At 36.4% G+C, this 13,336-nt stretch overlaps 1 protein-coding gene across 1 annotated transcript; it reads left to right on the top strand.

Moving 5' to 3' along the window:
* The first annotated feature begins 341 nt into the window (after positions 1 to 341).
* Positions 342 to 10,605, top strand: LOC104902611 (tricalbin-3). The gene is made up of 9 exons (XM_010690443.4): positions 342 to 672; positions 827 to 1,712; positions 2,696 to 2,937; positions 3,359 to 3,377; positions 4,828 to 5,033; positions 5,214 to 5,422; positions 7,638 to 8,088; positions 8,164 to 8,293; positions 10,310 to 10,605. Exons 2-8 carry the CDS (start codon positions 850 to 852, stop codon positions 8,250 to 8,252), a joined length of 2,079 nt encoding a protein of 692 aa, XP_010688745.1. The 5' UTR covers positions 342 to 672; positions 827 to 849; the 3' UTR covers positions 8,253 to 8,293; positions 10,310 to 10,605.
* Positions 10,606 to 13,336: the final 2,731 nt, after the last annotated feature.

Genomic DNA, 13,336 nt, shown 5'->3' with positions numbered 1-13,336 from the left:
AGTCGTTGATTAAGAAATCAAAGGCTTGTATTTTCTTTCCAAAAAATCCCCCTTATTTTCCCCCGAATATCCTGCCCATATCTTTTCCTTTCCCACTAATCATGAGTCCTTGATTTTATAATATATGGTCAGGATTCAACTCTACTTTGTAGAGTTTTCATAAAACTCTAAAAGATCCGGACCCGGTATATTCCCACAAAAAAACTCGAAATTTTATCCCATCCACAATTTTATATACAAGTGAGAGAAGCAATTTGGGTCAACTATGTGATCATTAATTGAACAACATTCTTGAGTGGATGGGGAAAGACAATGACCACGTTGACGTACGTGCTTGGAGAGTAATAGACCATGAACTAGAGAAAGAAGCAAAGCACATAACGCCGACCCATGTGTAAAACCTTCCAAAATCCCACAATCAAATATTCAAATTATTATAGGAAAAAAAGTAAAGAAGTCACTCAATCTTCACCAGGAATTTCAACAATTTATTATCCACCTCTTTCCCACATTTGAGGCTTCAACTTCTTCCTCTGATTTCCACCCTTTTCTTACCACTTTCCCATCTTTTTTTTCCCACAAAAAAAGATAACTTCTTTCTCTTCACTTTAATAGGTAGTAATTTCATTGTTTGATGGGCACACTCATCTTGTAATCTGCTCTTCAATTGAGGTTTGTTTTGGTGTATTTATTGTATTAAAGTTGTAATCTTTTGCTGGGTTTTTAATTTTTGGGGTTTATTGGTTGTTACCCATAAATTAATTTGATTAGAATTCATGTTTACTTATGCATTTGATGTTACTTTATATGCCCATCTCAAAATTAGGGCAACCCATTTGCAGTTTATAAATGGTTTTGCTCTCTGCTTGTGCAAGCCCTGATTTTTTGCAAGTTACCCGGGTTTATTTCCCTGTTTGCCCATGTAAAGTGAATAAAATTAGTCCAAAAGGGTTGGTTGACTTGAATGGAAATTTGGGTTGTTGTTTCTCCTTGTTGGGGTTTTGTGGAATTAAGAGGAGGAGGTGTTTTGGGGAGAATTTGCATAGAAATTTGAGTAGGAAATCCGGTTTTCGGGTTTATGCCATTTCTAGTGATGGTGAGGGCACTAATTTTAATGTAGAACTAGCTAATTCTACTAGGAGAGGAGCTAAAAGTATTGTTCTAAGGCGGTTTTCGGATGAATTTGACAATGAGGATGCTAGTAAGGATTTGTTGCAAGAATCTACCCAATTAGGTTCTAGGTTTACAAATTTTGAGCAAGACCCGATTGTGGATAAGCTGAGGACTCAGCTAGGAGTGATTCATCCTATTCCTTCACCTCCTATAAACCGGACCGTTTTCAGCTTGTTTGTGTTCTTCTTCTTTGTTGGGGTTGTCTTTGACAAGGTATGGACACGATTAAAGAGGAAAAAATCCGAAACTCAGCTTGCTCTGTGGCGGCAAACACCGTTGACCTTTTCAATGTTTTTAGAGAAGGATTTGCAGAGGAAGGAGTCAGTAGAATGGGTGAACATGGTGCTGGGGAAGTTGTGGATGGTTTATAGACCTGGTCTTGAAAATTGGATAGTCGGTTTGCTCCAACCTGTGATTGACAATATTCCAAAACCAGATTATGTACAAAGAGTGGAGGTGAAGCAGTTCTCGATGGGGGATGAACCTCTGTCTGTTAGAAGTGTGGAACGCAGAACGTCTCGTCGTGTGAATGACTTGCAGTAAGTGATCTTAGTCTTTGCTACTTCTTCTTAATTTTTTATTTAAAGTTTCTGTATTTTTTCCACTATCATGTCTGTCTCTATGGTTGTTATACTTGTTATCCTGAAAGAAGTCAAAGGGAGAAAATTTGGCATTAATGTTTTTTGAGCTTTTCGTTGTAAATGATGTTTTCTTTTTGGAATGCCTGATATAGCTTCTTTTCTTTCGTTGTGAGTCTAATCTAGTTTTGCTGATGTATACTAAGCTTGTACTTGGTGTTAATAATATTGGTGTCAGCAAGCGATTTTTTTTTTCCCATATGCTATTAATTGCATCATGTTGTAGTTGACTCCCCCTTGAACTCAGGAGAATGGATGACTGTTATCACGCCTTTTTTTTTGCCCCATCATCTGAAGAGTTAAGAGGAAACTTTGTAACTGATATGTTCATGACTCCATGTGAATACTATAGTAAGTAATATAAAGAATATGTTGTGTCATGTACATTTGTACAATTGACATTCATAGTCATTTATGTAGTTTGGAGATTAGAGTAGTTTCATTAGTCTTTTGGTTGGCTGTTTGACTATTGAGCTTATGTTAATTACAAGTCCAACTTTGCTATTTAGGTCCTTCTACTCCCCAAAGGGTGGCTGCTTGCGGATATGTCAGGATTGGGGATATGGCATCAGTTCATACACCATTTATTACGATATGCAATTTGTAAATTAAGTCTAATCGCTCGGGCATGCTATATTACACAGCTTGCCCTAGATAATATGGGAGATTTAAGGTGTTTCGTTTCTGTAGAAGATTTATTCTAGGGTAGAGTATGTTAATAGTTTTTGTCTGCAGTCACTACTCATTAACCTCAATGCTGGAGTTTTTCACTTGAATTTGTTTGAAGGGTCTTTTCATGGGCTCATGTGAGATGGTTAAATATTGAGCTTAAAGATCTTGGTATCTGTTCACTCAGCATATCAATCTCCTTTGGTTCTGTTCAGGTACCAGATCGGCCTTCGTTACACTGGTGGTGCTCGTATGCTCTTAATGCTCTCACTGAAGTTTGGAATACTTCCCATTGTTGTGCCAGTTAGTGTTCGGGATTTTGATATTGATGGGGAACTTTGGGTGAAACTACGGCTGATACCCACAGAGCCTTGGGTTGGAGCTGTTTCATGGGCCTTTGTTGACCTTCCGAAAGTAACATTTAAGCTGTCACCATTTCGCTTGTTCAATTTAATGGGTAAGTCATCTTTTCATCTGTCCCTTATTAGATTGAATGCTTTATGGACAGCTAGACTAATGTTGAACATGATTTAAGTGAGATGCTTAATCCATTACCCCCTCCATTCTTTTTATTTGTTGCATTTTGGTTTTAACTTTTGACTAATTTTTTTTCTCCAAATACATTATTAAAAATGCACAAAAGTTATATATTTAGGTTCATGTTAAACTTCCATACTATCATCTTTGTGATTTAATATCAATGTTCAATGATTTCACCTAGAAAAGCGAAAATATGAACAAGAAGAACAGGAGATGGTGTGCCATTATTGATATTTAAGATGTGAGGACTGTTAAAATTTGTGCATCTTTTTTGACTAATATTTTTTTTGACTAATATTTTTTTTTTCCTCTTGTCTGGGCGCATGGGGAAATACCAGCAATACCTGTCCTTTCAACGTAAGTATGACGCATTGCTTCTGCATGATTTTTTGTTCAGTGTGCTTGTCAAATATTAATACTTGAACTCAGCAAGTATGAGATCCTTTTTTTGGGGTTATTTTATATCTTGTAAATAGCACTAAAGCAGATAGGATGGTCTGACTTTTGTTTTAGTTCAATGCATCTTCCCATTTCTTTTCCATTCTTGCCTGCCATATCAAAAGGTTCTGCGCCCCTACTTCCCCCATTCAGGGGTTTTATTAGTGTTTTGTAGATGAAAGCTACTCGACGATTGTCCTTGCTTTCGCTGTCTCTACTCTTCTATGCTCTCAGTTTAGTTCAGTTAGTCTTTTTTCTTCGATAGTCAATTTTATTTGCTAGGTCAACTCAGATCAAGTAATCAGTTGCTTGTTTCTTACTATAGCATGATAACGAGACTCCAAACTTGTACTAATTGTAATCAATTGGTAAGTCCGTCTTGAGAGTTGAGTAATGGTAACTGTTGTAGTAGCTGCTAGTCGTTGTACTAATTGTAATGTTGAGTTTAAGTGTCAAATTCAGAGTAGCTGTTTAAAGAATTATTTTTTTCCGAAATTAGTAATTGAATTAATGGAAGAGACCCAAAACTAGACACTATATTTTACCTCAAAAGTACCTCTACATCTAAAAGCTATAATTTCTAACTTCTCAATAATACTACCTCCACTCTTAAAAGTTGCCTCAAAATACAACTTTATTGGACACTTTGTTTTACTTGTAGGTCCAAACTCAAACATTAAGAGTTACTTGAGAAGCCGTTGATGAAATGAGCCAAAATTAAGGCTGGCAAAAATTGTTCCATCTTGAAAACCTGGCCGAACCTAACCCAAAATAAGCGGGTTAGGATTGGATTTTGACTCATTTAAGTAAATGGTTGACACGATTAACCCATTTAATCAGAATGACTAGGTTCAAGTTGACATTTTCGACCCAAAAATGACCACCTTTGACATTATTTACTTATCCATATAGAAGATTCTCGAAAAAGTATATTGATAAATCAAAATTTTGGTTAAAAAAAGAGAGTGAAATATCGCTAAGCAGGTCATAATTATTCTAAGAAACTCTAAACATGCATACTTTCAATAGTGAACTTGATCATCTAGTTTTTTAAGAAAATAATCATTATTCAATATAATAATTATTATGATCAAATGGGTTAAACGGGTTACATGGGTAAACCCGTTTATGAATTAGGTGGGTTAGGGTTGAGTTTTTCGACCTCTTTATTAAATGAGTTAGGTCTAGTTTCAGGGATGTTTGACCCATTTATTATCGACCCAAACACGAACTCGACCCGATTGTCAGCCCTAGCCAAATTTGTTTTTCCCTCATGATATATGTGCTATGTTTCTTTTCTGTTTCTCTACCTTAATTAGGGTTTTGTATTCTCCATGTTTGTAATGTTTGGACCACTTTCTGTTGACAGCTTCTTGACAAAACTGCTGACTGAAGATTTGCCAAGACTCTTTGTTCGCCCAAAGAAAATTGTTTTAGACTTTCAGAAAGGGAAAGCTGTTGGCCCTGTGCCTGTCGATTTTAAATCTGGGGTTGCTCAAGAAAAAAATAAAGATTCTGTTGGAGAGCTATCAGTTACTCTTGTTGATGCTCGTAATCTCTCATATATTTTATATGGTATGATTTCTTCTCTGCTTTTCTGTACTTGAAGAAAAGTATTATCTCATAATTTATGAATTACAGATATTTCACAGCTCATTGATTTCATTGGATGGTGTAGTACTTACATTTTGTTCTGAGCACTATATCTGCTTTGGAAAAGATTTCTTTATTGACTTTTCTTTACTAACTATTCAGGTAAGACAGATCCATATGTTGTTTTACGTTTGGGAGATCAAAAAATACGCAGTAAAAAGAATAGTCAAACCACTGTCATAGGACCACCCGGTGAACCAATTTGGAACCAGGATTTCCATATGCTTGTCGCAGATCCTCAAAAACAGAGATTGTACGTTGAAGTTGTGGACTCTCTTGGCTTTGCAGATATGACAATGGGTGTTGGAGAGGTAGTATATTTTGCTCTTTTAGAGTCTCTGTATTGTCAATCCTATTTCTGCCATTATTTCATGATGCTACTTTGTTTTGTTTATGAAGTTTTTAGTCTAATTTTCACAGTCTGAACTGTGAACCCTTATTTGTCCGTCTCATTCAAGGTGCTTATTTCTTGATAATTGAAGTATGTTATGACTTACGGGATAACGGTAGTGCCAGTCATGGACAATCAATCTCAAGGAAGTTTCATTTCATGAAATGTGTAATTTTTTTTTTTTGGAGTATAGGATATAGGAATTTCCATGGGAAGTATTGCTACCTCAGGGGCTTGGTTAGTTATGTCCAAGGAAGTGGCACTTCTTGTATTTATGTTAACCAAACAACTCTAGACTTTTGCACTTCTCATTAATTCCCATTTGCCAAGTTTATTCATGTCATGTTAACCAAACAAGCACTTAGTGTGTTCCGTTTGTGAAAATTCTTTCTCCACGAGGCTCCTAGAGACCTCTTCTGCACTAGTATGAGTAGGGGTTGCATAATTAAAAGACAACTCGGATATCAAGTCAACATCGGTAGTTGTGGTCTTGTGGATGACTTGCTTTAGTCTTCACCCTTTACTTTTTTTTTTTATTTTGTTTTTTAAGTCTCTTGGTTATTAGATGAGGGGTTGAGTGACTTGAGTCTATTGATTATTACACATATTGCTTTGTTACTGGAATTACTTTTCACATTTGATAGCACGTGTATGGATGTGCTTGTGCATGGGCATACTTTAAAATATGTTCAGGTGTGAGTCAAGGTCTCGAGGGGCATGTGCTTCTGCATTATGGCACTGTAACTATTTTGGTCTAGGATTTTGTAGGTAAGTAAGAAAATTTGAAGTTGTCCAGCTTCCTCCCAGTATTTTCAGGCAAGCTTTGTTGCTTTGGATGCATAAGGCTTGGAAGATCCTCAGGCTATATAATCCTTTTAGAAGTTCATACTGTGCTTTTTAGGACTGGGAATGTGATCCATGATAGTCAGCGTAGTGACTCTCTGGCTTACAGATGATTGTTCTTCAGTGACAGAGTATCATTCCCCCTTCCCCCCCTCTTTTGAGCCTTTTCTTGCTCTCCACTGAGTCACTGACTAATTTTAATATGTCAATGTAGTGATCCTCTTTTATTCTACACTTCTTCTCGCAATTAAATACTAGTTTTATATGCATGCTATGCATGTGAAACTAGATAGAAAGCAAAATTGTATCATTACATCTAATAACCTCAAATTATAGGTAACAACAATTGTTCACACATTGTATATTTTGGTTGTCATAGGGTGTGCTCTCTTCGCTTGAATTTTTTCGTTATTTTACCCGAAATTAACCTATTAGAACTTATTTGTCCTATTCAAACAAAGTAGAAGATTTATTTTAAAATTTCTTTTCATGAATTGAACTTGAGTAGCCCTTATCGGCCCTAAGCTTATCAGATTGAATTTGAACTTTATGGGCCCTGAATTCAACATTTTTTTTAATTTCATTGCCCTGTACGTGACTTTCTTTGAACTTTTTTTTATTGAATTTTGGGAAATAAGTTTGGCACCATTCGTGGGTAATACTGAAGCCGTCCTGTACTCAAGCCTACTTAGCAAGACCAACCTTGACCCTGCACAGCCACACAACCAGCGAAGCAACCTGAGTCTACTACCTCGCAAACCCATCCTCCTCCTTGTGAACAAACTCACAAACCAGCCTCTACCTTGTAAACCACCTTACAAACCACTTGCTCCTTAGCTGTTGTTGGTGTGATGGAATTCTCTTGAAGTCCATTGGCCAAATCGGGTTTGACTTGCTGGTTGGAATTCATGGCAGCTGCTTTGCCGTTAATGGCACAGATGGTCCAGGGAGAGTATGTGAATAGCGTAAATTTCCAAATGACGCAATAGAAAAAAGAGAGGAGGAAGTGTTTGTTCTATGCCAGGTGCCAAACAAGGCTCTTGTAACAATCATTTTTCTAGTGTTGTATCTGCAATTTTCATGGCGTAAGGTTTGGTCTGTGTATTTCTGAAGTTATATATGTTACAGCAAAAAAAAATTATACTCATGTAGTCATGGTATGGCCGATTGTATCCATTTTGTCTGGTTTAATTGCTTTGTGGCTCAAGTGGTAGGGGTTTACTCAATGACATTATGACCTAGAATATGATTGTTTTATGATTTTTTTTTCTGATGGTATGGCTGGTTGTCAGGTTGATTTAGGTACTCTCCAAGACACAGTTCCAACAGATAAGATCATTCTCTTGACTGGAGGTTGGAATTTGTTGAGAAAGAGAAATTCTGGTGAATTACTTATCCGGTTGACATATAAAGCATATGTGGAAGATGAAGAAGAGGAGGGGGCAAAAGCACAAATAGCTGGTACCATTTCAGAGGATGATGGCTCGGATGCTGATGAAGCTGATCTTCTTTACAAGCAGATGCCAGAGGGTTCTATGAGAGATAAAGATAAAGAGTCGTTTATGGATGTTCTTGCCGCTTTAATTGTTAGTGAGGAGTTTCAAGGTATAGTTAAATCCGAAACTGAGAATCCAGAGGTCGGAGATGATGTTACTAGTGCAGGTACTGCTACTCCGGGGCCTCAAGACGTTGCAGATGAATCTGTTTCTTCTATGGTGGATGGCAGTGCAGAAAGTTCTAAAGGTAAGAATGTTACCTTCTTATAAATATGACTTGTCTAGTTCTCTCATCTAATAGCCAAGGACTTCGAAATTGTAGGATCGGCGTTATTTTGGCTGGCTGTGATTACCAGTATTGCGGTTGTTATTGCTCTGAATGTTGGCGGGCCAAGTATCTTTAATCCCTGATTTTTCTCCAGAAGCTGCAAATATTTTGTTTTTTCATAAAGGTAAAAGACCACAATTATTTTCCTTTTTCTTTTTTATATGTCTCTTTAGTCCCATCATATGTGATTGCTGCTGCAGCCTGCAAGTACATATGGTTTATTTTTCATTGCTGTCTGACATGCTTCTTTGAAGGACTTTGCCTTGTAATTATCGGAACAATTGTTCATGCATGTCTATACACTTGGTCTACTGCCATTTTGTCATTGTTTTGACCACCTTAATCTGCTGTAGCCTGTATGGTCCAGCCTGAGTAACAAATGTTTACATCCCCTTTAAATTTCAACATATGTCAAACCCTATAAGTCCGTTCTTTCTATTGCAAATGCACTTCATTCTTGGTCAACTTCTCAGTACAGGCATTTCCTCCTGTATTTGTAGGGGCTGTTATTGAATAGGGCAGCCCAAGGGGCGCTAGGGTTAGGTCACGTCAAAAGGGTTTTGAACAGGGTTGTCATTTTATCGGAAGGGCTCAATAAAGAGACTGCTAATGTAGGGTCATTGTTGGGTTGTTTGTGGATGTGTGGAATGTGTAAATCTAACTTAGAAATCCATATTTTTTCTGAAAATATCCAACAACCTCATCAAAACCGCCTACAAGCCTCATGAAGAATTTGAGCTGGTGTAGCCATGGAAATTCTTCCTTGAACCCAACACGATTCTCAGCCATTTGAATATGATTAAACTGAGAGAAAAGGAAGAGAGATGATGATTAGATAAGCAGAGATAGCATTGGTGACAGATTTCTTTGTTCAGGATTTCGAAGACTTTGAATTAGAAATTAAAGGGAGGGGGGATTCAAGCTCCCAACTTCTAACCTGCAAGCTAGCCGACTAGCAGTTATGTGGTATCACTGCCATTTTCTAGAACTGTTTGAAAACATTAGGAAAGTGATAGGATAGAAGTCGAACTAAAATATAGTGTTCTAGACTAATCAGATTTATTTTGAAGCTGACAACAAAGAGAAATGATAGCGAACACCCCCTACTTCCCCCTTCCTCTCTCCTGAGGATATGAGCTCCCATTTTCTAAGTGGCAACCTAGGAGCTCGGCGATATCACTGCCAGTTGCCATAATTTTTAAAATATTTTGAATTCATATACTTATAGGATAGTGTATTGAACATAAATATAGTGTTTGTTTTTGAAGTTAATAGGATAATGTTTATTTTGAAGCCGACAACAAAATCTGGAAAAAGTAAAGATAACTCCCCCAGCTCCCCATTGTGTTATAGGAGTTCCTCTAATTGATCTAAATATAAGTCGAACAACAAAGAAAAGGAACAATAATGAAAAAAATGTAGATCTATCAATTATGGAGAGAAATACTCTCTTTCCGGAGTTGATTGCAAGGTTCTGGGTCCAATGTCCAGCAGTAAATTGAAGAACTGAATTCAATCTTCAAGCAGGAATAGTTTCTGCTCTCCATTTGTGTAAACATTAAATTCTAGAGAGATTTTGTGGCATCAAATAGCTCTTTTTCTTAATTGAGGTTGGACACTTAACAACGTTTACTGCATCTAGAAATATCTAAGGGCTGCTGTTGTGGTATCATTTTTCTTTCTAGTTATATCTTGAAATCTGAATTAGCTGCTTAGTTGAGCTTCTTATCGTTTTTACTATCATCTCAAAGTTTGAAGAAATTCATTAGGGAACCTTAACTTAGAGAATCAAGTGGAGCTGGAGTTTAACGGCAGAGCTTTGGAGTTTGATTCTCATCCCCTTATCTCCCTCCACCTTGCAGGGTTGTGCCATTTATGAGCAGTTAATTTCCGAATCCAAAAAAACAGGAAAAGGAATCTCTACATATTTTTAAGTGCAAATTTTTTAACCAATGAAGTGAGACTGATACGAGTTATTGCTGCCTTTTATTTGTACTTCTGTGTGCCCTTTTGTGTGTGTGCGTGTTTGTGTGTGTGTGTTGCATCTTGCATAAGCATGGGAGGGTGGGGGTTTGTGGTTGGTTTTTGCACACTTTTGAGATCACTGAGGTTTCTGAATGAAATGAACTCATATTTGCAGGCTGCATTATTCTGCAGACAAGCCGGAGGTGATTCATCTCGTATCTCGGCCGCTATGAAGCGTCTTTTTCTTTGACAGGCTACTGTTTAAGTGTTTAAGTTATACAGATCGATGTAATCCCAGCAGAGTTAATAATTCCTTTGGTTGGGGAGTTTTTGTGTCCCATTATCCCCTTGATAGGCTTCCAAATTGTAAATACTTTATACATCTCTTTTCATTCTTTCATGTAACTTTGGCTTCTTTTATATAAACCACAGGTAGTTTATAGAGAGACTCGTATGGGATATGATTTATTATGATTTGTCAATTTCACGGACACTTTGCAGTTTTTTTAGAATAAGAAGAAATCTTGACAAATTGGAGGAGTAAATGGGAATCTAACTTGTCCAGGATGGGAATCGATCCCAAGAATTCTTGGAATCAGTAGAGATGTTCAACCACCGAGCTATCTCTCATTCTCAAAGGATGCAACTCGATGACTTCCGAGGAGGTCACCCGTCCTCGGAAGAAATTGCTCCGTATATATAAATCATTTACAAGAAAAGAAATTATATACTTGAAAAAGAAAAAACATAAAAACACAAACACATTGGTTTGGTTTGTAATTCCAACAAAATTAAATCCAAACAACAGGTGAGAATTAATGTACATTCTATCATTCTATGTCTGAAAAAACACATGATATTAAGAATTCACAAGTAGCACCACCTTTGTTTCTATTTTCTAGCATAATTCACGGATCGGTAAATCATGATTAGCACTAAGTAAGAATATGTTTTGGATCTCCAAATTAAACAATTGAAAGCCAAGAACTGAATTTAATTGACTAAAAATGAATTAATACCTGAATTGTAGGGTTCACGTTGTCACGTGCTAAGCTTAATAATGCCACAGCTAAGTCAACAAACTGTACCAAACGTGATAGACAACGATTCTCTCTTGTCTATATTTCATTCCCATTTATTTGAATTTTAAAATGCAAGTTTCCAAACGCTACCTTAAATTTTTCATTTGTCGTTTCTTTTCCTTGTTAAGGTTTCGCTTGATTGGATATAGAACATTTTCAGTGTAAAATATTTTTCATGAAAAATAATTTACAACGGGTTGCACAATTCAAAATTATTTTTCCTTTGTTTGGTTCCATATAACAAAAATGATGAAACGAAAGGATTATGAAAGGGAAAGTTAGAGCAAGAGAGATAAACAAAAGGAATGAAAATAGTTGTCCCTTCATTTTGACGGAAAAACTAGTTTTTAGGTCCGGGCTATGTCCCGTGTAAGAAATATTTTCATTTATCAATGTGTACTTTAAAATGATAATACAAAATACGACTTGGTATAGTGGTTAAAACTTTAGTACTTCCTCCGGTTTTTTACTTGCAACACTTTCCTAAAAAGTAAATAATTAATTACTTGCAACAGTTTCTACTTTTGCTTTTCCTTTTTCTCTCTCTCAATCACCTGGGGCCCTCTCTTTTTTCCTCTCTACCTCTCTCCTACCCAAATTTTGCATTGGAGTTGATGAAAAAAGTGTTGCAAGTAAAAAAAAACGGAGGAAGTATATGAATTTAAGGTCATGGGATCAAAACCTATGCCATGCAATTTCTATTTTTTTTTATTGTACATGGATTACATGAACTAAAACTCCCCCTAGTCGTGGCATGAATAAACACTACCCTAAAGCTGAATTTACCCCGTCATATACACACGGACTCTTGGCAACCAACCTCCAGGATTACATGACCATTGCTCCTCCGGTGCAGTACATAGTCACAGTTTGAGAACACTTTGAACAATGCCCATATCAGAGAGAATATAGATAACATGTTTAGAATTTTGTAGAGAAGAATGATTTTTTTGTGTTTATTGAAAACTGATGAAGCCTCCATTTTATAGAGGAAATGCAAGAAGCAAAAACAATAATACTATCAATTAGGCGGAAATTAAGGGAAAAAGGAAACATTAATATAATAACGTCAAGAATCAATGATAACGGTTACGAAATCATCGAAGATATGAATGTTGATTTCACTGATTTCCGCAAAAAAATAAGAAACTGAACTAAAATGTCTCGCGCCACGCACTCAAGCCCGGCCGGCGCACGCGTGGTTACTAGTTTCTTCCCACTTAACCTTCAACAAATGTATACAGAAGGAAACTCTATAAGAAGGGAAAAATCTTTAAACTACCAATGTGGGATAAGGCACTTTTTGTTCTTTTCAAACAACTTTTGAAGTAAGAAAACTAAGACTTCATGTACTAACTCCAACAAGTTTAACTATACTACTACTATATATGACTTCAAAATTAGTAGATTTACTGACAAAATTGTTTTTTTTTTTTTTGTCGAATAAATATAGATTCTTATTGAATGAAATTCTATTTAGACTATAACTTAAATTTATAGAATGTTTTGGAAAAAATTGAGGAGAAGAAATCCAAAAAAATAGACACCATATCTCGTTTTAAGTTCTTAGTGATTTACTTAGGGGTCATTTAGTTCAAGACATAGAATGGAAAGGGAATGGAAACAATTGAAGGAGGAGAATATTTGGTAACAACAATGGTTACATTTATAAAGTGTTTGGTCTAAGCTGGTGAATTGATTTTATGGTAACCATTACCACCAAGATAATGAATTTTGTTACTTAAGGGGAAGGGGATGAAAACAAATTAGGGGAATCCATTACCATCAAACAATGATAATGGATTGATAAGGAGTTGAACCACACAAGAAAAAAGAAAATCGTTAATTGAATTGGATTCTTGGAGCCCAAAACTAGTGAAGCAAACGAGCTCTTAATATATACCTCAATTTTCTAACACAATTAACAATTTGCAAACTAAGCGAAGCTGATGCAAAAAAGGTGATATAGTGAAGTAAACCAATTCGAAAGTAGGCCCAAGTGACACATTCTTTTTAAGATAAGGAGAAGGCACCCTAATCAGATTGGAATCTCGCTCACATCAATCCGGTTCGGGTTTGCAGGCAAGCAAGACCCCTTGGAAGTAGAAGGAATTGTAAGG

This window comes from Beta vulgaris, chromosome 9, assembly GCF_026745355.1.
Source record: "Beta vulgaris subsp. vulgaris cultivar EL10 chromosome 9, EL10.2, whole genome shotgun sequence".
In the NCBI taxonomy this organism is placed as follows: domain Eukaryota; kingdom Viridiplantae; phylum Streptophyta; class Magnoliopsida; order Caryophyllales; family Amaranthaceae; genus Beta; species Beta vulgaris.
Note: the sequence above shows the minus strand (reverse complement) of the source record. Positions and strands in the feature narration are given on the sequence as shown.

Coding starts and splice junctions, on each gene's coding strand:
- LOC104902611 (XM_010690443.4), top strand. CDS start 850: ATGGTTTTGCTCTCTGCTTGTGCAAGCCCTGATTTTTTGCAAGTTACC. Junction 5,034..5,213: donor TCTCTCATATATTTTATATG/GTATGATTTCTT, acceptor CTAACTATTCAG/GTAAGACAGATCCATATGTT. Junction 5,423..7,637: donor TGACAATGGGTGTTGGAGAG/GTAGTATATTTT, acceptor GCTGGTTGTCAG/GTTGATTTAGGTACTCTCCA.